This window comes from Pogoniulus pusillus, chromosome 43 (assembly GCF_015220805.1).
Source record: "Pogoniulus pusillus isolate bPogPus1 chromosome 43, bPogPus1.pri, whole genome shotgun sequence".
In the NCBI taxonomy this organism is placed as follows: domain Eukaryota; kingdom Metazoa; phylum Chordata; class Aves; order Piciformes; family Lybiidae; genus Pogoniulus; species Pogoniulus pusillus.
Window position 1 is genome coordinate 1,906,361 of NC_087306.1, and position 24,328 is coordinate 1,930,688.

Here is a 24,328-nt window from a genome sequence, read left to right on the forward strand (position 1 = left end):
AGCTGTGCCCAGAGAGAGTGATTGGCACTGGCATGGGCTGCCCAGGGAGGTGGTGCAGTGCCCAGGGAGGTGGTGCAGTGCCCATGGCTGGAGGTGTTCCAGAGGAGGCTGCATGGGGCAGGGCTTAGTGAGTTAGAAGGCTTAGGTGGGAGGTTGGAGTTGATGCTCCTGGGAGCTCTCTCCCAACCTCCTTCCCTCCATGATTCCATGCCTGTGCCATTGCTGCCCTTGGCAGGCACTGGCTGATCCTGCAGGTCCCTTCCAACCCGTTCCAGGTTTCCATCGATCAATCAACGACCTCAACATCTCCTCCCCACCCCCCCCTGCAGCCAGCTCTCAGCTGTCAGCCTTCTCCTCTTCCTCCCCCCCAGAGAAGCGTCTGTCCCGGGGCATCTCCCACGCCAGCTCCACCATCGTGTCCCTGGCTCGCTCCCACGTCTCCAGCGAGGGCAGCAGCGAGCACCTGCTGGAGATGCCAATCTGCACCTTCCAGCTGCCAGACCTCAGCGCCTACACCGAGGACTTCCGCAGCTTCATCGAGCGCGACCTGATCGAGCAGTCCATGCTGGTGGCCCTGGAGCAGGCAGGTGAGTGCTGCCCTCCCCCTGCTGCCTGCTGCTGCTCACTGCTGCCTGCTGCTGCTCTCAGTGCCCTCCCCCTGCTACTGCTGCCTGCTGCTGCTGCCTGCTGCTCTCAGTGCCCTTCTGCTGCCTGCTGCTGCTGCTGCCTGCTGCTCTCAGTGCCCTCCCCCTGCTGCTCTGAGTGCCCTCCCCCTGCTGCTGCTGCTCACTGCTGCCTGCTGCTCCTGCTGCCTGCTGCTCTCAGTGCCCTCCCCCTGCTGCCTGCTGCTCACTGCTGCCTGCTGCTGCCTGCTGCTGCTCACTGCCCTCCCCCTGATGCTGCTGCTCACTGCTGCCTGCTGCTGCTGCTGCTCCTGCTGCTCTCAGTGCCCTCCTGCTGCTGCTCTCAGTGCCCTCCTGCTGCTGCTCTCAGTGCCCTCCTGCTGCTGTTCTCAGTGCCCTCCTGCTGCTGTTCTCAGTGCCCTCCTGCCGCTGCTCAGTGCCCTCCTGCTGCTCACTGCTGCCTGCTTCTCTCAGTGCCCTCCCCCTGCTGCTGCTGCTCACTGCTGCCTGCTGCTCTCAGTGTCCTCCTGTTGCTCTCAGTGCCCTCCTGCTGCTGCTCACTGCTGCCTGCTGCTGCTCAGTGCCCTCCCCCTGCTGCTGCTCACTGCTGCCAGCTGCTGCTCCTGCTGCCTGCTGCTCTCAGTGCCCTCTCTCTGCTGCTGCTGCTCAGTGCTGCCTGCTGCTCTCAGTACCCTCCTGTTGCTGCTCACTGCTGCCTGCTGCTGCCTGCTGCTCTCAGTGCCCTCCTGCTGCTGCTGCTCAGTGCCCTCCTGCTGCTGCTGCTCAGTGCCCTCCTGCTGCTGCTGCTGCTGCTGCTGCTGCTGCTGCTGCTCAGTGCCCTCCTGCTGCTGCTCTCAGCGCCCTCCTGCTGCTTCTGCTCCTGCTGCCTGCTGCTCTCAGTGCCCTCCTGCTGCTCCTCAGTGCCCTCCTGCTGCTGCTGCTTCTGCTGCCTGCTGCTGCTCAGTGCTGCCTGCTGCTGCTCAGTGCCCTCCTGCTGCTGCTCGGTGCCCTCCTGCTGCTCTCAGTGCCCTCCTGCTGCTGCTCAGTGCTGCCTGCTGCTGCTCAGTGCTGCCTGCTGCTGCTTGGTGCCCTCCTGCTGCTGCTCAGTGCTGCCTGCTGCTGCTCAGTGCTGCCTGCTGCTGCTCAGTGCTGCCTGCTGCTGCTCGGTGCCCTCCTGCTGCTGCTCAGTGCTGCCTGCTGCTGCTCAGTGCTGCCTGCTGCTGCTCAGTGCTGCCTGCTGCTGCTCAGTGCCCTCCTGCTGCTTGCCCTGCAGCCCCAGCACAGCAGGCAGCAGCTGCAGGGCAGAGGATTCTGCCCTAACCCTGCAGTGCTGTGATCAGCTCTGGAGACAACCCAGAACTGTTAGAGGAGGTGATGGAGGCCATGCAAGGGCTTGGAGCTTCTGCTGTGAGGGCAGGGGTTGGGAGCTGGACAAGGCTCCAGGGAGAGCTTAGAGCTGCCTGCCAGTGCCTGGAGGGGCTGCAGGAGAGCAAGGGAAGGAGTGGGGGAGGCAGAGGCCAAGGGGATGAGATTGAACAAGGCCAAGTGCAGGGTTCCACACTTTGGTGGCTGTGGAGGTGTTGGGATCTGATTCCTCTCTTCCTTAAGGCTGGGATCTGATTCCTCTCTTCCTTAAGGCTGGGATCTGATTCCTCTCTTCCATGGTGTTGGGATCTGATTCCTCTCTTCCATGATGCTGAAATCTGATTCCTCTCTTCCATGATAATGTTGGGTTGATGCTGGCCAGGAGGGCTTTGAAGAGGGACCTGGGATCAGATGGGCACAGGCCAGTGCCAGCAGTGTGAGCAAGTGCCAGTGCCAGGCTCTGCCCTTTGGCCACAGCAACCCCAAGCAGCTGCAGGCTGGGGCCAGAGTGGCTGAGAGCAGGCAGGCAGAGAGGGCCCTGGGGGTGCTGGCAGAGAGGAGCTGCAGAGGAGGCAGCAGTGCCCAGGTGGGCAGCAGAGCCAAGGGCAGCCTGGGCTGGCTGAGGAGCAGTGTGGGCAGCAGGAGCAGGGAGGTTCTTGTGCCCCTGTGCTGGCACTGCTCAGGCCAGCCCTGGAGTGCTGTGCCCAGCTCTGGGCTCCTGCATTGCAGAGAGCTGCTGAGGGGCTGGCAGGTGCCCAGAGCAGGGCAGCAAGGCTGGGGAGGGGCCTGGGGCTGTGCCCTGTGAGGAGAGGCTGAGGGAGCTGGGGGGGTGCAGCCTGGCCCAGAGCAGGCTGAGGGCAGAGCTGATTGCTGCCTGCAGCTGCCTGCAGGGAGGTTGTGGCCAGCTGGGGTTGGGCTCTGGTGCCAGGCAGGCAGGGCCAGAAGCAGGGCACAGAGGCTGAAGCTGTGGCAGGGCAGGCTGAGGCTGGGTGTGAGGAGGAAGCTGTTGGCAGAGAGAGTGATTGGCACTGGCATGGGCTGCCCAGGGAGGTGGTGCAGTGCCCATGGCTGGGGGTGCTGAAGCCAAGGCTGGCTGGGGGCACTGAGTGCCATGGTCTGGTTGGTTGGGCAGGGCTGGGGGAGAGGTTGGCATGGCTGAGCCTGGAGCTCTCTGCCAGCCTGCCTGGCTCTGTGACTTGGCCAAGGGTTGGCAGTGCCAGGGTAGGAGTTGATGGCTTCAGACTGGGAGAAGCTGGACTGGGATGAGACATCAGGAGGCCATTCTGTGCCCTGGGCTGGGGAGGCTCCACAGGTGGAAGTGTCCAAAGCCAGGTGGGATGAGAGGACATTGAGGAGCTGGAGCAGGGCAGAGAAGGGCAAGGAAGGTGGGGGAGGGTCTGGAGAAGAGGCTGGGGAGGGGCAGCTGAGGGTGATGAGGCTGAGGAAGAGGAGGCTGAGGGAGGCCTCATTGGCCTCTGCAGCTCCCTGAGAGGAGTCTGCAGCCAGGTGGGGGTTGGGCAGTGCCAGGCTCAGAGGAGATGCCCTCAGGCTGGCCCAGGGCAGGCTCAGCTTGGCCATGAGGAGCAATTTGCAGCCTGCAAGAGTGGTCAGGGCCTGGCTCAGGCTGGCCAGGAAGGTGATGGAGTCCTCACCCCTGGAGGTGCTCCAGAACCCTGTGCCCATGGCTCTTGTGGCCATGCTTTGGTGCCCATGGTGGGGCTGGGCTGGAGGTTGGACTTGGAGGTCTTCCTCACTTGGTGCCCATGGTGGGGCTGGGCTGGTGTTGGACTGGGTGACCTTGGAGGTCTTCCTCACTTGGTGCTCGTGGTGGGGCTGGGTTGGTGTTGGACTGGGTGACCTTGGAGGTCTTCCTCACTTGGTGCTCGTGGTGGGGCTGGGTTGGTGTTGGACTGGGTGACCTTGGAGGTCTTCCTCACTTGGTGCCCATGGTGGGGCTGAGTTGAAGGTTGGACTGGGTGACCTTGGAGGTCTTCCTCACTTGGTGCCCATGGTGGGGCTGGGTTGAAGGTTGGACTGGGTGACCTTGGAGGTCTTCCTCACTTGGTGCCCATGGTGGGGCTGAGTTGAAGGTTGGACTGGGTGACCTTGGAGGTCTTCCTCACTGGGTGCCCATGGTGGGGCTGAGTTGAAGGTTGGACTGGGTGACCCTGGAGGTCTTCCTCACTTGGTACCCATGGTGGGGCTGGGCTGGAGGTTGGACTGGGTGACCTTGGAGGTCTTCCTCACTTGGTGCCCATGGTGGGGCTGGGTTCAAGCTTGGACTGGGTGACCCTGGAGGTCTTCATCACTTGGTGCCCATAGTGGGGCTGGGCTGGAGGTTGGACTTGGAGGTCTTCCTCACTTGGTGCCCATGGTGGGGCTGGGTTGGTGTTGGACTGGGTGACCTTGGAGGTCTTCCTCACTTGGTGCTCGTGGTGGGGCTGGGTTGGTGTTGGACTGGGTGACCTTGGAGGTCTTCCTCACTTGGTGCTCGTGGTGGGGCTGGGTTGGTGTTGGACTGGGTGACCTTGGAGGTCTTCCTCACTTGGTGCTCGTGGTGGGGCTGAGTTGGTGTTGGACTGGGTGACCTTGGAGGTCTTCCTCACTTGGTGCCCATGGTGGGGCTGAGTTGAAGGTTGGACTGGGTGACCTTGGAGGTCTTCCTCACTTGGTGCCCATGGTGGGGCTGGGTTGGTGTTGGACTGGGTGACCTTGGAGGTCTTCCTCACTTGGTGCTTGTGGTGGGGCTGGGTTGGTGTTGGACTGGGTGACCTTGGAGGTCTTCCTCACTTGGTACCCATGGTGGGGCTGAGTTGAAGGTTGGACTGGGTGACCTTGGAGGTCTTCCTCACTTGGTACCCATGGTGGGGCTGAGTTGAAGGTTGGACTGGGTGACCTTGGAGGTATTCCTCAATGGGTGCCCATGGTGGGGCTGAGTTGAAGGTTGGACTGGGTGACCTTGGAGGTCTTCCTCACTGGGTGCCCATGGTGGGGCTGAGTTGAAGGTTGGACTGGGTGACCCTGGAGGTCTTCCTCACTTGGTACCCATGGTGGGGCTGGGCTGGAGGTTGGACTGGGTGACCTTGGAGGTATTCCTCACTTGGTGCCCATGGTGGGGCTGGGCTGGAGGTTGGACTGGGTGACCTTGGAGGTCTTCCTCAGTGGGTGCCCATGGTGGGGCTGGGCTGGAGGTTGGACTGGGTGACCTTGGAGGTCCTCTCCAGCCTCACTGTGCTGCAGCAGCCTGGGCTGGGTTGGAGTTGTCCCTGCCCACGGCAGGGGCTTGGAGCTGGATGCCCTTTCAGGACCCTCCCAACCCATTCCATGTCTCCCTGACTTCACAGCAGCCCCAGCAGGAAGGAGCCTGAGGCCATGGAGAAGGGAGGCCAAGGTGAGGACCTGGCTGCTGCCTCAGCTCCTTTGATGCTGTGGTGCAAGAGCTGAGTCAGAGTCTGCTTCCCTTGGCCTCCAGACAGCAGCCAGGGTAGGGGAAGCTTGGATGGCATCACCCCCCCCAGGTGCTTCCTGGAGAGGAACCACTCCCCAGGTGGGGCTGGTTGGGCCCCAACCTGCTCCTGCCCTGCTGGGTCACCCTGCAGAGGCTTGAGCTGCTGGGGGAGTGGCACCTCCACAAGCCAGGGTGGGGGGCAGGAGGACACCAGCCAGGAGCTCAGGAGACTTCAGACCCTCCCCATGGGGTCTTTAGGCCTCTCTGGTGCCTTTAGAGCCTTCTCTCTGTGCTGCCTTCAGGTCCCCCCATGGAGCCTTCAGGTCTAACTCTTGCACTGAGACCCTTCCAGGGAGCCTTCAGGTCTCACTCCTGCCTTGAGTCTCCTCCATGGAACCTTCAGGTCTCACTCCTGCCTTGAGTCCCCTCCATGGAGCCTTCAGGTCTCACTCCTGCCTTGAGTCTCCTCCATGGAGCCTTCAGGTCTCACTCCTGCCTTGAGTCTCCTCCATGGAGCCTTCAGGTCTCACTCCTGCCTTGAGTCTCCTCCATGGAGCCTTCAGGTCTCACTCCTGCCTTGAGTCTCCTCCATGGAGCCTTCAGGTCTCACTCCTGCCTTGAGTCTCCTCCAGGGAGCCTTCAGGTCTCACTCCTGCCTTGAGTCTCCTCCAGGGAGCCTTCAGGTCTCACTCCTGCCTTGAGTCTCCTCCATGGAGCCTTCAGACCCCTCCATGGAGCCTTCAGGTCTCACTCCTGCCTTGAGTCTCCTCCATGGAGCCTTCAGACCCCTCCATGGAGCCTTCAGGTCTCACTCCTGCCTTGAGTCTCCTCCATGGAGCCTTCAGGTCTCACTCCTGCCTTGAGTCTCCTCCGTGGAGCCTTCAGGTCTCACTCCTGCACTGAGACCCTTCCATGGAGCCTTCAGGTCTCACTCCTGCCTTGAGTCCCCTCCATGGAGCCTTCAGACCCCTCCATGAAGCCTTCAGGTCTCACTCCTGCCTTGAGGCCCCTCCATGGAGCCTTCAGACCCCTCCATGGAGCCTTCAGACCCCTCCATGGAGCCTTCAGGTCTCACTCCTGCCTTGATTCTCCTCTGTGGAGCCTTCAGACCTCTCCATGGAGCCTTCAGGTCTCACTCCTGCCTTGAGTCTCCTCCATGGAGCCTTCAGGTCTCACTCCTGCCTTGAGTCTCCTCCATGGAGCCTTCAGGTCTCACTCCTGCCTTGGGTCTCCTCCATGCAGCCTTCAGACCCCTCCATGGAGCCTTCAGGTCTCACTCCTGCCTTGGGTCTCCTCCATGGAGCCTTCAGCCCTACCCTGGAACCTTCAGACCCCTCTCTGGAATCTTAAAATCTCACTCCTGTATTGGACCCTTCCATGGAGCCTTCAGGTCTCACTCCTGCCTTGGGTCTCCTCCATGCAGCCTTCAGACCCCTCCATGGAGCCTTCAGGTCTCACTCCTGCCTTGGGTCTCCTCCATGCAGCCTTCAGACCCCTCCATGGAGCCTTCAGGTCTCACTCCTGCCTTGAGTCCCCTCCATGGAGCCTTCAGACCCCTCCATGGAGCCTTCAGGTCTCACTCCTGCCTTGAGTCTCCTCTGTTGGAGCCTTCAGACCCTTCCATGGAGCCTTCAGGTCTCACTCCTGCCTTGAGTCTCCTCCATGGAGCCTTCAGGTCTCACTCCTGCCTTGAGTCTCCTCTGTTGGAGCCTTCAGACCCCTCCATGGAGCCTTCAGGTCTCACTCCTGCACTGAGACCCTTCCATGGAGCCTTCAGGTCTCACTCCTGCCTTGAGTCTCCTCCATGGAGCCTTCAGCCCTCTCCTGCCTTTTGTCCTCTCCTTTCCTCCTGTCCCCATGGCCTGGGCAAGGACTCTCTCAGGGCTCCACCTCCTCTCCTGCTCAGCTGCCAAGCCTGTGGTGCTGAGGAGCTGCTGTAAGTCATCTCCTCATGTTTTGGGCATGAACCACCTGATCCTGGGGATCCTCTTACAGCCTCGGGGCCACCACAGCTGCTGCAGGTCCAACCCCCCCCTCCCTGGAGCTGTGGCCCAGGAGGGTGTTGGGTTGCTGCTGCTCAGCACTAGGTAGGGCTGAGGGAAGCCCTGGGCAGGGGAGGAGGCTGAGCTGGGGACACTTCCTGCCACCCCAGGAGTCAGAAGTTGATTTGGGGAGGCCAAAGTCTCCCCCTGGGGTTGTGGAGGTTGGGATGGAGGGAGGGAGGTGGAGGTTGGGCCAAGGAGGCTGCCAGCAGTGCTGGGCAGGTCCTGGATCCAAACCCTGCTCCTGGAGCAGGACACTTCTGGAGGGGATGGGTTTGGGTGGGGGTGAGGAAGAGCTTCTGGGCAGGGTCTGGAATGAGCCTCAAGGGGCACAAATTGTTCCTCATGGCCAAGCTGACCCTGCCCTGGGGCAGCCTGAGGGCATCTCCTCTGCTCCTGTCCCTTGGCAGCAGAGCCCAACCCCCACCTGGCTGCAGCCTCCTCTCAGGCAGCTGCAGAGGCCAACGAGACCTCCCCTCAGCCTCCTCTTCCTCAGCCTCACCATCCCCAGCTCCCTCAGCTGCTCCTCCTCTGCCTTCTCCAGACCCTTCCTTGCCCTTCTCTGTGCCCTGCTCCAGCTCCTCAATGCCCTCCTGGCACTCAGCAGCCCAACCCTGCCCCAAAAGGTCTCCCCTGCCCCAAAAGTTCTCCCCTGCCCCAGAAGGTCTCCTCTGACCCAAAAGGTCTCCCCTGCCCCAAAAGGTCTCCCCTGCCCCAGAAGGTCTCCCCTGCCCCAAAAGGTCTCCCCTGCCCCAGGTCTCCTCTGACCCAAAAGGTCTCCCCTGCCCCAAAAGGTCTCTCCTGCCCCAGAAGGTCTCCCCTGCCCCAGAAGGTCTCCCCTGCCCCAAGAGGTCTCCCCTGCCCCAGGTCTCCTCTGACCCAAAAGGTCTCTCCTGCCCCAGGTCTCCTCTGACCCAAAAGCTCTCCCCTGCCCCAGAAGCTCTCCCCTGCCCCAGAAGCTCTCCCCTCAGGTCTCCTCCATGCTGAACCCCCTCAGTGTGCAGCTGTGGCCCCCCCCAGGCTCTGCAGTGCCCTCGGGGAGGTGATGGTGAGCCAGGAGCAGGGGCTCAGAGCTCCTGAGGCTGCTGCTCTCCCTGGCAGAGCTTTCAGGGCTGAGAACCTCCTGTGGAGAAAGCTTTGGTTTGAAATACCTCTGAGGGACCTCTTTGGCCTCTTCCAGTGCCCTGCCAGGAGCACAGCTCCTGGAGAAGGCCCTTGAGGAATGTGGTTGCTTTCCAGATGACTCCTCTCAGGCCAACTCCCTCCTCCTCCTCCTCCTCCTCCTGCCTGCCTGCCTGGGGCAAATACCTCCCTGAGGTGTGTCCCCTTCCAGCTGAACCCAACTCAGCTCCACAGGAGCTGCCTTGGAAGCCCCAAGCAGAGAGAGAGAGAGAGAGAGACACAAAATCAGCCTTGACCAACCCCAAACAAGCTGAGAGGAGCAGCAAAGTTCTCCATGGATGGAAGCAAACAAAGCAGGCAGCTGCCTGCAGCAGCCTCTCACGTTCCAGCTGGCTGCTGGCAGACCTTGTTTTGCTGCTCAGCCCTCCTGGCCTTCAGCCACCTGGCTCAAGCTGCTCAACTTCTCCCTGCCAGGAGCTAAATGGAGTGGGAAGAGGCTCTGAGCAGAGTCCTTGTCCCTAGGCTGGCCACTAAAAGCCTCTTCACTTCCCAAAGGCTTCCATTCCCAGCTCCCAGAAGAGAAAGGGCCTGGCCTGGCTGCTGCTGCTGCTGCTGCTGCTGCTGCTGCTGCTGCTGCTGCTGCTTGCTCCTGTCCTGCCTCTGTTGCTCTTTGGAGTCATGGAAAATGTCCCCTCCCTGGAGGTGTTCAGGGCCAGGTTGGATGAGTCCTTGAGCAACCTGAGCTGGTGGGAGCTGTCCCTGCCCTTGGCAAGGACTGATCCCACTTAGGGAATCAGGCAGGGCTGGAAGGGAGCACAAGGAGCAGGCAGTGCCAGCCCCTGCCATGCCCAGGGACACCCTACCCTAGAGCAGGCTGCACACAGCCTCAGCCAGCCTGGCCTCAAACACCTCCAGGGACCATAGAAGCAGGCAGGGCTGGAAGGGAGCACAAGGAGCAGGCAGTGCCAACCTCCTGCCATGCCCAGGGACACCCTGCCCTAGAGCAGGCTGCACACAGCCTCAGCCAGCCTGGCCTCAAACACCTCCAGCCATGGGGCCTCAACCCCCTCCCTGGGCAGCCCCTGCCAGGCTCTCACCACTCTCCTGCTCAGCAACTTCCTCCTCCCCTCCAGCCTCACTCTCCCCACCTCCAGCTCTGCTCCATCCCCCCCACTCCTGCCACTCCCTCACAGCCTCAAAAGTCCCTCCCCAGCTTTTCTGGAGCCCCCTTCAGACCCTGGCAGGCCACAGGAAGGTCCCCTGGGAGCCTCCTCTGCTGCAGCCTGCACAGCCCCAACTCTTTCAGGCTGTGCTCACAGCAGAGCTGCTGCAGCCTCTGAGCATCCTCCTGGCCCTGCTCTGGACACTCTCCAGCATCTCCACAGCCCTCTTGGCCCAGGGGCTCCAGAGCTGGAGGCAGGACTCCAGGTGGGGTCTCAGCAGAGGGCAGAATCCCCTCCCTGGCCCTGCTGCCCACACTGCTGCTGCTGCAGCCCAGGCTCTGGCTGCTCTCTGGGCTGCAGTGCTCACTGCTGGCTCCTGCTGAGCTTCTGCTCCCCCAGCACCCCCAAGTGCCTCTGCTCAGGGCTGCTCTGCAGCCTGGCACTGCCCAGCCTGCATTGGTGCTTGGCATTGCCTCCACCCAGCTGCAGGACCTTGCCCTGGGTCTTGCTGCACCTCCTGAGCTTGGCTTGTGCCAACCTCTGCAGCCTGCCCAGGGGCCTCTGGCTGGATCCTGCCCTCCAGCCTGGCTGCTGCAGCACACAGCTTGTCCTGCTGGCCACACTGCTCCTGATGCAGGCCAGGATGCCATTGGCTCTCTTGGCCACCTGGGCACACTGCTGGCTCAGCTTCAGCTCCTCTCTGCCAGCACCCCCAGCTCCCTTTCCTCCTGGCTGCTCTCAGCCACTTTGGCCCCAGCCTGCAGCTGCTTGAGGTTGTTGTGGCCAAAGTGCAGAACCTGCCCTTGGCCTTGTTCAGTCTCATCCCCTTGCCCTCTGCCCACCCATGCAGCCTGGCCAGGTCCCTCTGCAGGGCTCTGCTGCCCTCCCCCAGCTCCACTCCTGCTCCCAGCTTGGTGTCATCTGCAAACTTACTGCTGCTGGACTCAATCCCCAGATCTCTGGATTGATCTCTGATCTCTGATCCCATTCTGTGCTCCACAACCTCCCTGGAGCTGCTCCAGGCCAGGCAGGATGAGGCCTTGGGCAGCCTGTGCTGGTGGAGCTGTCCCTGGGCATGGCAGGGGGTTGGAGCTGGAGGAGCTTTGAGCTCCCTCCCAACCCAAACCCATTCAGGACTCTGGGAAGGCTTTGTGCATCCCCTGGGAAACAGCTGTGCTGCAGGAGGGCTTGAAAGGAAGCTTGGTGGGAGCTGGAAGCAGCTCCACAGAGCAGGAGCTGGCAGTGCTGGGGGGCAGCAAGGTGCCCAGGAGCCAGCAGGGTGCCCAGGAGCCAGCAGGGTGCCCAGGAGCCAGCAGAGTGCCCCCCATGGCCAAGAAGCCCCCAAGGGTCTGCTGGGGGCAGGCAGCAGAGTGTGGGCAGCAGCAGGGCAAGGGTTAGGTTCTGCTGCCCCTCTGCTGTGCCCTGCTGAGGCCACCCCTGCAGTGCCAGGGCCAGCTCTGGGCTCCCCCCAGCTGCAGAGGGCCTGGGAGCTGCTGGGCAGAGTCCAGGGCAGGCTGGGAAGGTGCTGAGGGGCCTGGAGCAGCTCTGGGAGGAGCAAAGGCTGAGCCCTGGGGCTGAGAGCCTGCAGGAGAGCAGCCCCAGAGGGGCTCTGAGATGAAGGGGCTGGGGGTGGGCAAGAAGCTGGGGCTGGCACCTTGGGAGTGGTGCCAAGGGGCAGCAAGTGGCAGCCAGGAGGAGCAGGGCAGGGATTGTGCCCCTGGGCTGGGCACTGGGGAGGGCAGAGCTGCAGTGCTGGGGGCAGGGTTGGGCTGCTGAGTGCCAGGAGGGCATTGAGGAGCTGGAGCAGGGCAGAGAAGGGCAAGGAAGGTGGGGAAGGGTCTGGAGAAGTTCTCAGTGCTCAGCAAGAGGCTGTGGGGGGGGCAAGAGGCTGGGGCTGGCACCTTGGGAGTGGTGCCAAGGGGCAGCAAGTGGCAGGCAGGAGGTTGTGTGTGAGCAGGAGGAGAAAGTTGTTTGTTGTGAGGGTGCAGGAGGCTGGAGCAGGCTGCCCAGAGAGGCTGTGGAGCCTCCTGGTGTGCAGAGCTGCCAAGGCCTGCCCTGGGCACTGTGCTGCTGGGCAAGCTGCTGGGGGTGCCCTGCTGGGGCTGGGGGGGGGCAGGGGCAGGAGATGCTCTCCAGAGGCTCCCTTCTCCCCCTCCCCCCAGTGCTGGGAGTTTCTGAAGCCTGAAGGGCATCTCCCAGCCTAAGCTCTGCCTGCTGCTCAGAGCCTCTGCAGGATGCTGCTGGCTTTGGAGGGCAGAGGAGGACAGGTCCAGGCTGGGCTCAGGGCTCCAAGTCCTGCCCTGGGTCAATCTTTGCTCTCCCCTCACTGGCCCCAACCTGAGGCCTCCTCCAGGGCTTTGCTTTTTCTCCTCAGCTCCTGCACTTAGAAGCTCTCAGCCTGGGCTTGCTCCAAGCCCTTTCTGCTTGCCAAGGGAAGCTGCTGTGGGGCACCTCCAGCTGGCACCTTTCACTGCTGGCATCAGCTGGGGAGTCCTGGATGGTGGCACTGAAGCAGGAAGGGTGGGGAAGAAGAAACCTGTGAGATGGGCACGACTTGTGGTGGACATCACTCGTGATGGGCATCACTTGTGATGGGCACCGCTCGTGGACACCACTCGTGATGGACACCACTCGTGAAGGGCACCACTCGTGATGGGCACCACTCATGAAGGGCACCACTCATGATGGGCACCACTTGTGATGGACACCACTTGTGATGGACACCACTTGTGATGGGCACCGCTCGTGGTGGGCACCACTCATGAAGGGCACCACTCATGATGGGCACCACTTGTGATGGGCACCACTCATGAAGGGCACCACTCATAAAGGGCACCACTCATGAAGGGCACCACTCATGATGGGCACCACTTGTGATGGACACCACTCATGAAGGGCACCACTCGTGATGGGCACCACTTGTGATGGGCACCACTTATGATGGGCACCACTCAGGCTGTGCAACATTTGTGATGGGCACCATTCATGATGAGCACCACCTGTGGTGGGCACCATACATGGTGGGCACTGCTCATGATGGGCATCACTCATGATGGGCATCACTCATGATAGGCACCACTCATGATGGGCACCAGTTGTGATGGGCATCACTTGTGATGGGCACCAATCATGATAGGCATCACTCATGATGGGCACCACTCATGATGGGCACCACTTGTGATGGACACCACTTATGATGGGCACCACTCAGGCTGTGCAACATTTGTGATGGGCACCATTCATGCTGAGCACCACCTGTGGTGGGCACCATTCATGGTGGGCACCATTCATGGTGGGCACTGCTCATGATGGGCATCACTCATGATAGGCACCACTCAGGATGGGCACCACTCATGATGGGCACCAATCGTGATGGGCACCAATCATGATGGGTACCACTCGTGATGGGCACCACTCATGATGGGCACTGCTCATGGTTGGCACTGCTCAAAATGGGCACTGCTCATGGTTGGCACTGCTCAAAATGGGCACCGCTCATGGTTGGCACTGCTGACAATGAGCACCACTCATGGTTGCACTGCTTACAATGGGCACCACTCATGGTTGGCACCACTCACAATGAGCACCACTCATGGCTGGCACCATGATGGGCACCACTCATGGTTGGCACCACTCACAATGAGCACCACTCATGGCTGGCACCACTCACCATGGGCACCACTCATGAATGGTTCCTGGGAGGCTTCCAATGGCACTGGGCTGGCACTGGGGGGAAGGAGAAGCCTTCCCTGGCTGGAGCCCTGCCAGGCCTGGCTCCTGTGCCCTCCATCCCCTGGGCATTCTGAGCTCCTCCATCCCCTTCCTGCTGCTCTCTCACCTCCCTGCCCCCTCTGCCCAGCCCTTCTCCTCTGCTCGTCCCTTTGGCTGCCCTCCAGGAGGGGTTTGGAAGGGCTGAGCCCAGGCTCCAGCCCCCTGCTGTGTGCCAGCTTCTCTCCTGACGCTGCCCCCTGTGCCCCCCACAGGTCGGCTCAACTGGTGGGTGAACGTCGAGCCCAGCTGCCAGCGCCTGCTCCCCCTGGCGACCACCGGCGATGGGAACTGCCTGCTGCATGCTGCCTCCCTGGGTAAGAGCCTGGCAGCACCCACGGGACCCCTGGGCATCATCCCCTGCAGGGCACCCCCAGCCCCAGCAGGGCACCCCCAGCAGCTTGCCCAGCAGCACAGTGCCCAGGGCAGGCCTTGGCAGCTCTGCACACCAGGAGGCTCCACAGCCTCTCTGGGCAGCCTGCTCCAGCCTCCTGCACCCTCACAACAAACAACTTTCTCCTCCTGCTCACACACAACCTCCTGCCTGCCACTTGCTGCCCCTTGGCACCACTCCCAAGGTGCCAGCCCCAGCCTCTTGCCCCCCCCACAGCCTCTTGCTGAGCACTGAGAACTTCTCCAGACCCTTCCCCACCTTCCTTGCCCTTCTCTGTGCCCTGCTCCAGCTCCTCAATGCCCTCCTGGCACTCAGCAGCCCAACCCTGCCCCCAGCACTGCAGCTCTGCCCTCCCCAGTGCCCAGCCCAGGGGCACAATCCCTGCCCTGCTCCTCCTGGCTGCCACTTGCTGCCCCTTGGCACCACTCCCAAGATGCCAGCCCCAGCCTCTTGCCCCCCCCCCCCCCCAACAGCCCCTTCAGCTCAGAGCCCCTCTGGGGCTGCTCTCCTGCAGGCTCTCAGCCCCAGGGCTCAGCCTTTGCTCCCCCCAGAGCTGCTCCAGGCCCCTCAGCACCTTCCCAGCCTGCCCTGGACTCTGCCCAGCAGCTCCCAGGCCCTCTGCAGCTGGGGGGAGCCCAGAGCTGGCCCTGGCACTGCAGGGGTGGCCTCAGCAGGGCACAGCAGCACCTCCCTTGCCCTGCTGGCCTGGCTATTGACAAGGACTTCTGCAGCAGGAGGCTGCTGGAGCACTGCAGCTGGAGGCTGCTGGGGCTGGAGCACTGCAGCTGGAGGCTGCTGGAGCACTGCAGCAGGAGGCTGCTGGAGCACTGCAGCTGGAGGCTGCTGGGGCTGGAGCACTGCAGCAGGAGGCTGCTGGGGCACTGCAGCTGGAGGCTGCTGGGGCTGGAGCACTGCAGCAGGAGGCTGCTGGGGCACTGCAGCTGGAGGCTGCTGGGGCACTGCAGTGGGAGGCTGCTGGAGCTGGAGCACTGCAGCAGGAGGCTGCTGGGGCACTGCAGCAGGAGGCTGCTGGAGCACTGCAGCTGGAGGCTGCTGGGGCTGGAGCACTGCAGCTGGAGGCTGCTGGGGCACTGCAGCTGGAGGCTGCTGGGGCTGGAGCACTGCAGCAGGAGGCTGCTGGGGCACTGCAGCAGGAGGCTGCTGGAGCTGGGGCAGTGCAGCAGGAGGCTGCTGGAGCACTGCAGCAGGAGGCTATTGGAGCTGGGGCACTGCAGCAGGAGGCTGCTGGGGCACTGCAGCAGGAGGCTGCTGGAGCTGGGGCACTGCAGCAGGAGGCTGCTGGGGCACTGCAGCAGGAGGCTATTGGAGCTGGGGCACTGCAGCAGGAGGCTGCTGGAGCTGGAGCACTGCAGCTGGAGGCTGCTGGGGCACTGCAGCAGGAGGCTGCTGGAGCTGGAGCACTGCATCTGGAGGCTGCTGGGGCACTGCAGCAGGCTGCCCAGGGAGGTCTCTGAGGCTCCATCCCAGGATCAGGCTCTGCTGGAGCTGTCCCTGCCCTGCTGCCTGCAGGGTGACTTTTGGAGCTGCCTTCCAGCCCGATCCACTCCACCACTTCCCTGCTGCTTTTGTTCCCACTCTTCCCCATCTCTCCTGCTCGCTGGAGGGCTGCAGCCCCTCGGCGGCTGCTCAGCTCCCTGCTGAGCTCCTCTGCCCCTCCCCAGGCATGTGGGGGTTCCACGACAGGGACCTGATGCTCCGCAAGTCCCTGCACGCCCTGATGGACAGAGGCGCCGAGAGGGAGGCCCTGAGGCGCCGCTGGCGCTGGCAGCAGACACAGCAGAACAAAGAGGTAGGAACTGCTCCGGCAGGGCTGCAGCTGGCACCCGGCTGAGGGCACAGCAGCAAAGCCTGGGCACGGGCACGGTGCTGAGAGCAGAACCAAAGCAACCTCTCAGCTACCTGCACCCAGGACCCCCACAGCATCCTGCTCTCCAGGCTGGAGAGGGGGGGAGGAGGAACTGGGACCTGGGGCCCCAAGCAGCTGCTGCAGGCTGAGGCCAGAGTGGCTGAGAGCAGGCAGGCAGAGAGGGCCCTGGGGGTGGTGGCAGAGAGGAGCTGCAGAGGAGGCAGCAGTGCCCAGGTGGGCAGCAGAGCCAAGGGCAGCCTGGGCTGGCTGAGGAGCAGTGTGGGCAGCAGGAGCAGGGAGGTTCTTGTGCCCCTGTGCTGGCACTGCTCAGGCCAGCCCTGGAGTGCTGTGCCCAGCTCTGGGCTCCTGCATTGCAGAGAGCTGCTGAGGGGCTGGCAGGTGCCCAGAGCAGGGCAGCAAGGCTGGGGAGGGGCCTGGGGCTGTGCCCTGTGAGGAGAGGCTGAGGGAGCTGGGGGGGTGCAGCCTGGCCCAGAGCAGGCTGAGGGCAGAGCTGATTGCTGCCTGCAGCTGCCTGCAGGGAGGTTGTGTCCAGCTGGGGTTGGGCTCTGGTGCCAGGCAGGCAGGGCCAGAAGCAGGGCACAGAGGCTGAAGCTGTGTCAGGGCAGGCTGAGGCTGGGTGTGAGGAGGAAGCTGTTGGCAGAGAGAGTGATTGGCACTGGCATGGGCTGCCCAGGGAGGTGGTGCAGTGCCCATGGCTGGGGGTGCTGAAGCCAAGGCTGGCTGGGGGCACTGAGTGCCATGGTCTGGTTGGTTGGGCAGGGCTGGGAGAGAGGTTGGCATGGCTGAGCCTGGAGCTCTCTGCCAGCCTGCCTGGCTCTGGGCTTCTATGACAGAGCTCAGCAAGGTCCTCAAAGGAGCAGTTTGCAGGCTGCAGGAGGCCTTTGCCTGCAGGAGGTGCAGCAGGACCCCCAGGGAGGGGTTCATGAGGGGCCTGGGGAGAGGTCTTCAAGGTCCTGAAGGACCTGGCAAGGTGACCTCATCTCCCAGTGGTGCTGGAGACACAAACATCACCTCCAAGCTTTTCAGCTCCAGGAGGGCAGGATGGGCACAGAGGGCACAGTCACCACCAGGCTGAGCCAGATGAGCCTTCTGCAGCCACCGCTCTGTGGTCTGTACCCAGGACCAACTTGAGGCTGGGGGAGGGAGGCTGAGGTGGAGGATTTGGAGGTTGATTTTTGTGTCCTGTGTTGCAGTCTGGTCTGGTTTACACCGAGGAGGAGTGGCAGAAGGAGTGGAATGAGCTGATCAAGCTGGCATCCAGCGAGCCTCGGGTCCACTACGGCACCAACGGCCCCGGCTGCGGCGGGTAGGTGCTGGGCACCCAGCTGGGGAGGCCAAGGGGGCTCAAGCAGGGGGGGGCAGATGTGCTCAGGGCAAGGGATGAGGGTGGGGTAGCTCTTGTGGAGCAGCTTGTGGGGTTTGGAGGTGAAGGACAGGAGGGTAGGAAGGATGAGGCTGAAGGGAAGAGGTCAAGGAGGGTGAGCATGAAGGGGGAGGTTAAGGAGGGTGAGCATGGAGGGGGAGGTTAAGGAGGGTGAGCATGGAGGGAGAGGTTAAGGAGGGTGAGCATGGAGGGGGAGGTTAAGGAGGGTGAGCATGGAGGGAGAGGTTAAGGAGGGTGAGCATGGAGGGAGAGGTTAAGGAGGGTGAGCATGGAGGGGGAGGTTAAGGAGGGTGAGAATGGAGGGAGAGGTTAAGGAGGGTGAGCATGGAGGGAGAGGTCAAGGAGGGTGAGCATGGAGGGAGAGGGCAAGGAGGGTGAGCATGGAGGGAAGAGGGCAAGGAGGGTGAGCATGGAGGGAGAGGGCAGGGAGGGTGAGCATGGAGGGAGAGGTTAAGGAGGGTGAGCATGGAGGGAGAGGGCAATGAGGGTGAGCATGGAGGGAGAGGTTAAGGAGGGTGAGCATGAAGGGAGAGGGCAGGGAGGGTGAGCATGGAGGGAGAGGTCAATGAGGGTGAGCATGGAGGGAGAGGTTAAGGAGGGTGAGCATGGAGGGAGAGGGCAATGAGGGTGAGCATGGAGGGAGAGGGCAATGAGGGTGAGCATGGAGGGAGAGGGCAATGAGGGTGAGCATGGAGGGAGAGGTTAAAGAGGGTGAGCATGGAGGGAGAGGGCAAGGAGGGTGAGCATGGAGGGAGAGGTCAAGGAGGGTGAGCATGGAGGGAAGAGGTTAAGGAGGGTGAGCATGGAGGGAGAGGTTAAGGAGGGTGAGCATGGAGGGAGAGGTCAAGGAGGGTGAGCATGGAGGGAAGAGGTTAAGGAGGGTGAGCATGAAGGGAGAGGTTAAGGAGGGTGAGCATGGAGGGAGAGGTCAAGGAGGGTGAGCATGGAGGGAAGAGGTTAAGGAGGGTGAGCATGGAGGGAGAGGTCAAGGAGGGTGAGCATGGAGGGAGAGGTCAAGGAGGGTGAGCATGAAGAGAGGAGGTCAAGGAGGGTGAGCCTGAAGGGAGAGGTTAAGGAGGGTGAGCATGGAGGGAGAGGTCAAGGAGGGTGAGCATGGAGGGAGAGGTCAAGGAGGGTGAGCATGGAGGGAGAGGTCAAGGAGGGTGAGCATGGAGGGAAGAGGTCAAGGAGGGTGAGCATGGAGGGAGAGGTCAAGGAGGGTGAGCATGGAGGGAGAGGTCAAGGAGGGTGAGCATGAAGAGAGGAGGTCAAGGAGGGTGAGCCTGAAGGGAGAGGTTAAGGAGGGTGAGCATGGAGGGAAGAGGTCAAGGAGGGTGAGCATGGAGGGGAGAGGGCAAGGAGGGTGAGCATGGAGGGAGAGGTTAAGGAGGGTGAGCATGAAGGGAGAGGTCAAGGAGGGTGAGCATGGAGGGGAGAGGGCAAGGAGGGTGAGCATGAAGGGAGAGGTCAAGGAGGGTGAGCATGGAGGGGAGAGGGCAAGGAGGGTGAGCATGGAGGGAGAGGTCAAGGAGGGTGAGCATGGAGGGAGAGGTCAAGGAGGGTGAGCATGGAGGGAGAGGGCAGGGAGGGTGAGCCTGAGGGACAGGAGGTCAGGCAGGGACCCTCCCACCAGCCCAGGGTGCTCAAGGCCTCATCCAGCCTGGCCCTCAGCACCCCCAGGCAGCAGCAGCCACAGCCTCCCTGGGCAGCCTGTGCCAGCCTCTGCCCACCCTGTGCCAGCCTCTGCCCACCCTGCTGCTGCCCAGCTCCTGCCTCAGCTCCACTCTGCCCTGCTCTGCCTCAGCTCCAAACCACTGCCCTGGGCCTGCCTCACACTCCCTCAGCCAAAGGCTCTCTGCAGCCTCCCTGCAGGCTCCCTTCAGGCTCTGGCACAGCTCTCAGCTGCCCCTGGAGCCTTCTCCTCTGCAGTTCCCTCAGCCTGAAGGTGCTAAACCAAAGCTGAAGGTTCCCATGGCCCAAGGCCACTCCATCCCTGCAGCCACTTCTCAGCTGGAGGCTCTTTAGATGCAGCAGTGCTGGGCAGGTCCTGGATCCAAAGCCTGCTCCTGGAGAAGGACATTTCTGGGGGGGTCTGCACCCAGGTTTGGGTGGGTGTGAGGAGCAGTTCCTGTCCTGAGAGGGCAGCAGAGTGGTGGAGAGAGCAGGAAGGGTCTGGAGAGCAAAGAAGAAGGTCTGGAGAAGTTCTGAGGAGCAGCTGAGGGGGAAGGGTCTGGAGAAGAGGCTGGGGGTGCTGAGGCTGAGGAAGAGGAGGCTGAGGGGAGGCCTCGTTGCCCTCTGCAGCTGCCTGAGAGGAGGCTGCAGCCAGGTGGGGGTTGGGCTCTGGTGCCAAGGGACAGGACAAGAGGAGATGCCCTCAGGCTGCCCCAGGGCAGGGTCAGCTTGGCCACAAGGAACAATTTGTGCCCCTTGAGGCTTGCCCAGGGCAGTGGTGGAGTCTCCATCCCTGGAAGTCCTCCCAAGCCCTGCATCTGTGGTGCTGAGGGCCATGGCTTGGTGCTGCCCTGGCACTGCTGGGTTGGACTCTGGGCTCTTGGAGATCTTTTCCAGCCAAGCCAAAATTCCCTGATCCTAAGAAGCAGAGCTGAGATCAGAGCTTAGCTCAGAGCTTAGCTCAGCTGAGATCAGAGCTGAGATCAGATCAGAGCTTAGCTCAGCTGAGATCAGAGCTGAGGTCAGGTCAGAGCTGAGATCAGATCAGAGCTGAGATCAGAGCTTAGTTCAGCTGAGAACAGAGCTGAGATCAGAGCTTAGCTCAGCTGAGATCAGAGCTGAGATCAGATCAGAGCTGAGATCAGAGCTTAGCTCAGAGCTTAGCTCAGCTGAGATCAGAGCTGAGATCAGATCAGAGCTGAGATCAGGTCAGAGCTGAGATCAGGTCAGAGCTGAGATCAGAGCTGAGATCAGATCAGAGCTGTGATCAGAGCTTAGCTCAGCTGAGATCAGAGCTGAGATCAGGTCAGAGCTGAGATCAGGTCAGAGCTTAGCTCAACTGAGATCAGAGCTGAGATCAGATCAGAGCTGAGATCAGAGCTTAGCTCAGCTGAGATCAGAGCTGAGATCAGGTCAGAGCTGAGATCAGAGCTTAGCTCAGCTGAGATCAGAGCTGAGATCAGGTCAGAGCTGAGATCAGATCAGAGCTGAGATCAGAGTTGACAGCTCCCCAGGGCTGTCTCCAGAGCCTTCACCACCTAGTGAGGGGCTGAAGTGCCCAAGCATCTCCTCCAGGGCTGAGAATCATCTTCTGCCTTCCCTCCCCCAGCGTGGAGAGCTCCGAGGAGCCTGTGTACGAGAGCCTGGAGGAGTTCCACGTCTTTGTCCTGGCCCATGTGCTGAAGAGACCTATTGTGGTGGTGGCAGACACCATGCTGAGGGACTCAGGGGGAGAAGGTAAGAGCTGCACCTCCTCAGCCTCCTCCAGGAGTGGCCCACACCAAGCTGTGAGGTCTGTTTGAGGTGCTGGAGGGAAGGGATCCAACCAGAGGCACCTGGAGGGGCTGCAGAGTGGGGAGCAAAGCAAGCTCAGGGAGTTCAGCAAAGCCAAGGGCAAAGTCCTGCAGCTGGAGCAGCACAAACCCAGGCTGGGTGGGGAATGGCAGGAGAGAGCCTGGGGGAGAAGGGCTTGGAGGTGGTGGTTGGAGCCAAACTCAGCAGGAGGCAGCAGCCCAGAGCCAGCCCTGAGCTGGGCTGCAGCCAGAGCAGGGGGAGCAGGGAGGGGATGCTGCAGCTCTGCTCTGCTCAGCCCCCACCTGCAGCACTGCAGCCACTGCTGGGGGCACAAGGAGGGACCTGAGGCTGCTGGAGAGGGCCCAGAGGAGGCCACCAGGATGGGCAGAGGCTGCAGAAGCTCCCCTGTGTGGGGCACAGGCTGGGATAGAGAGGAGAAGGCTGCAGGAAGACCTTAGAGCAGCCTTGCAGTGCCCAAAGGAGCTGGGAAGGGACCTGGGACAAGGGCTGGGAGTGATGGGACAAGAGATGATAGATTGGAGCTGGGAGAGGGGAGAGGGAGAGTGGAGAGGAGGCAGAAATGCTTTGCAGTGAGGCTGGGCAGAGCCTGGCACAGGCTGCCCAGGGAGGTTGTGGCTGCCCCCAGCCTGGAGCTGTTCCAGGCTAGGCTGGAGGAGGCCTTGAGCAAGGCTGGGCTGGGGGAGGTGTCCCTGGGCATGGCAGGGCTGGAGCTGGAGGAGCTCTGAGCAGGACTCTGGCAGTGCTGGAGGAGCTCTGAGCAGGACTCTGGCAGTGCTGGAGGAGCTCTGAGCAGGACTCTGGCACTTTCCCCTTCCCCTGCTGCTCTTTCCCCTTCCCCTGCTTGATTTTCCCCCTCCCCTGCTGTTCTTTCCCCTTCCCCTGCTGGATTCTCCCAGGGACACCTCCCTCTGCTCCAGCTTGGCCCTGAGCACCTGCAGGGAGGGGACTTCAGCACCTCCCTGGCCCCCACTCTGTTTTCCACTCCATTTCCTGCCTGCTGAGTTGTGTGGAGAGGCCTGGAGGAGCTTGGAGCTCTCTTCCAACCAGAACCATTCCAGGAACCTCTGACCTTGGATCCTTCCACATCACCTTTTTGTTCCCCTCTTATCCTCTTTCTTGACCCATTGCAAGCCCCAAACCACCCCCAGGCCCCAAGCTCCTGCTTCATCTTCCCCTTCCCCTGCTGGACCTTCCCCTGCTGCTCTTTCCCCTTCCCCTGCTGCTCTTTCCCCCTCCCCTGATGCCCTTTCCCCTTCCCCTGCTGGACCTTCCCCTGCTGCTCTTTCCCCTTCCCCTTCTGCTCTTTCCCCTTCCCCTTCTGCTCTTTCCCCTTCCCCTGCTGCTCTTTCCCCTTCCCCTGCTGCTCTTTCCCCCTCCCCTGCTGCTCTTTCCCCTTCCCCTGCTGGACCTTCCCCTTCCCCTTCTGCTCTTTCCCCTTCCCCTGCTGTTCTTTCCCCTTCCCCTGCTGCTCTTTCCCCTTCCCCTGCTGCTCTTTCCCCCTCCCCTGCTGCTCTTTCCCCTTCCCCTGCTGGACCTTCCCCTTCCCCTTCTGCTCTTTCCCCTTCCCCTTCTGCTCTTTCCCCTTCCCCTGCTGTTCTTTCCCCTTCCCCTGCTGCTCTTTCCCCTTCCCCTGCTGTTCTTTCCCCTTCCCCTGCTGCTCTTTCCCCTTCCCCTGCTGCTCTTTCCCCTTCCCCTGCTGCTCTTTCCCCTTCCCCTGCTGCTCTTTCCCCTTCCCCTTCTGCTCTTTCCCCTTCCCCTTCTGCTCTTTCCCCTTCCCCTGCTGCTCTTTCCCCTTCCCCTGCTGTTCTTTCCCCTTCCCCTTCTGCTCTTTCCCCTTCCCCTTCTGCTCTTTCCCCTTCCCCTTCTGCTCTTTCCCCTTCCCCTGCTGCTCTTTCCCCTTCCCCTGCTGGACTTTCCCCTTCCCCTGCTGGATTCTCCCAGGGACACCTCCCTCTGCTCCAGCTTGGCCCTGAGCACTTGCAGGGAGGGGACATCAGCACCTCCCTGGCCCCCACTCTGTTTTCCACTCCATTTCCTGCCTGCTGAGTTGTGTGGAGGGAGCCAGGAAGGATTTTTCCAGGCTCCTGAGCCACCTCAGCTCCTGCTGGTGTCCAGGGGAGGTCAATTTTGCTTCAGGGGAGGTTATTTCAGTGTCCCTGCAGCTGGCAGCTGACCCCTTGAGTGAAGCAGCTCTGGAGCAGGCTCAAGCTAAACAATTCCCAACTAATCCTCCTGGTTCCTTCCCAGCTTTTGCCCCCATTCCCTTTGGAGGCATCTACCTGCCCTTGGAGGTCCCAGCCAGCAAGTGCCATCGATCTCCACTGGTCCTGGCCTATGACCAAGCTCATTTCTCTGCCCTGGTATCCATGGAGCAGAAGGAGCCCATGAAAGAGCAAGGTAGGTGAGGAGCAGCCCTGAGGAGAAGGTCTGGGGGTGCTGGGAGGGTGATGAGGAGCTGGAGAGGAGCTGGCACTGAGCACTGCCAGCCCTGCCCTGCCCTGCCCTGCCCTGGGCTGCTCCCCAGCAGTGTGGGCAGCAGGGGCAGGGAGGGGATTGTGCCCCTCTGCTGTGCCTGCTGAGACTTCCCCTGCAGTGCTGGGAGCAGCTCTGGAGCCCTCAGCACAGCACAGACCTGGTGGGGCAGGGACAGGAGTTGGGGTGAGTGAGAATGGCCTGGGCTGGTTGGCAGAGGAAGAGCTGGAAGGATCCAGGTTTGGGTCTGGAAGGATCCAGGTTTGGGAGGAGCTGGGGCTGGAAGGATCCAGGTTTGGGTCTGGAAGGATCCAGGTTTGGGAGGATCCAGGTTTGGGTCTGGAAGGATCCAGGTTTAGGAGGAGCTGGGGCTGGAAAGATCCAGGTTTGGGTCTGGAAGGATCCAGGTTTGGAAGGATCCAGGTTTGGGTCTGGAAGGATCCAGGTTTAGGAGGAGCTGGGGCTGGAAGGATCCAGGTTTGGGTCTGGAAGGATCCAGGTTTGGAAGGATCCAGGTTTGGGTCTGGAAGGATCCAGGTTTAGGAGGAGCTGGGGCTGGAAAGATCCAGGTTTGGGTCTGGAAGGATCCAGGTTTGGAAGGATCCAGGTTTGGGTCTGGAAGGATCCAGGTTTAGGAGGAGCTGGGGCTGGAAGGATCCAGGTTTGGGTCTGGAAGGATCCAGGTCTGTGATGAGCTGGGTCTGGAAGGATCCAGGTTTGGGAGGATCCAGGTTTGGGGCTGGAAGGATCCAGGTTTGGGAGGAGCTGGGGCTGGAAGGATCCAGGTTTGGGTCTGGAAGGATCCAGGTTTGGAAGGATTCAGGTTTGGGTCTGGATTGATCCAAATTTGGGAGGAGCTGAGTCTGGAAGGATCCAGGTTTGGGAGGAGCTGGGGCTGGAAGGATCCAGGTTTGGGTCTGGAAGGATCCAGGTTTGGGTGTGGAAGGTTCCAGGTTTGGGAGGAGCTGGGAAGCAGGGGCCAGGCTGGAGGTGAGCAGTGGAGCTCCTCCATGTCTGCCCCACAGCCCCCAGGGTGGAATTATCCCAATGGAAGGAAGAGAAAGGAGCAGCTGAGATCCAGATCTGCTCCCTGAGCCCAGACTGTTGGGGCAGCTGCAGCCATGGAGTGGGGACAGGGTCTGAGCTTGGGGTGTAGGAGATGTCTGTGGTTGG

The 24,328-nt window shown here is 61.9% G+C and overlaps 1 protein-coding gene across 1 annotated transcript in view; it reads left to right on the top strand.

Annotated features, from left to right (window-relative positions):
* The window catches only part of OTUD7B (OTU deubiquitinase 7B), a 52,003-nt gene that overhangs the window by 21,681 nt on the left and 5,994 nt on the right, over window positions 1-24,328 (top strand). The window contains exons 4-9 of the mRNA XM_064176028.1: window positions 372-587; window positions 13,747-13,848; window positions 15,608-15,735; window positions 17,007-17,119; window positions 20,478-20,605; window positions 22,931-23,080. Of these exons, the coding sequence (XP_064032098.1) occupies window positions 372-587; window positions 13,747-13,848; window positions 15,608-15,735; window positions 17,007-17,119; window positions 20,478-20,605; window positions 22,931-23,080 (837 nt within the window). The remainder of the gene's footprint in view (window positions 1-371; window positions 588-13,746; window positions 13,849-15,607; window positions 15,736-17,006; window positions 17,120-20,477; window positions 20,606-22,930; window positions 23,081-24,328) is intronic.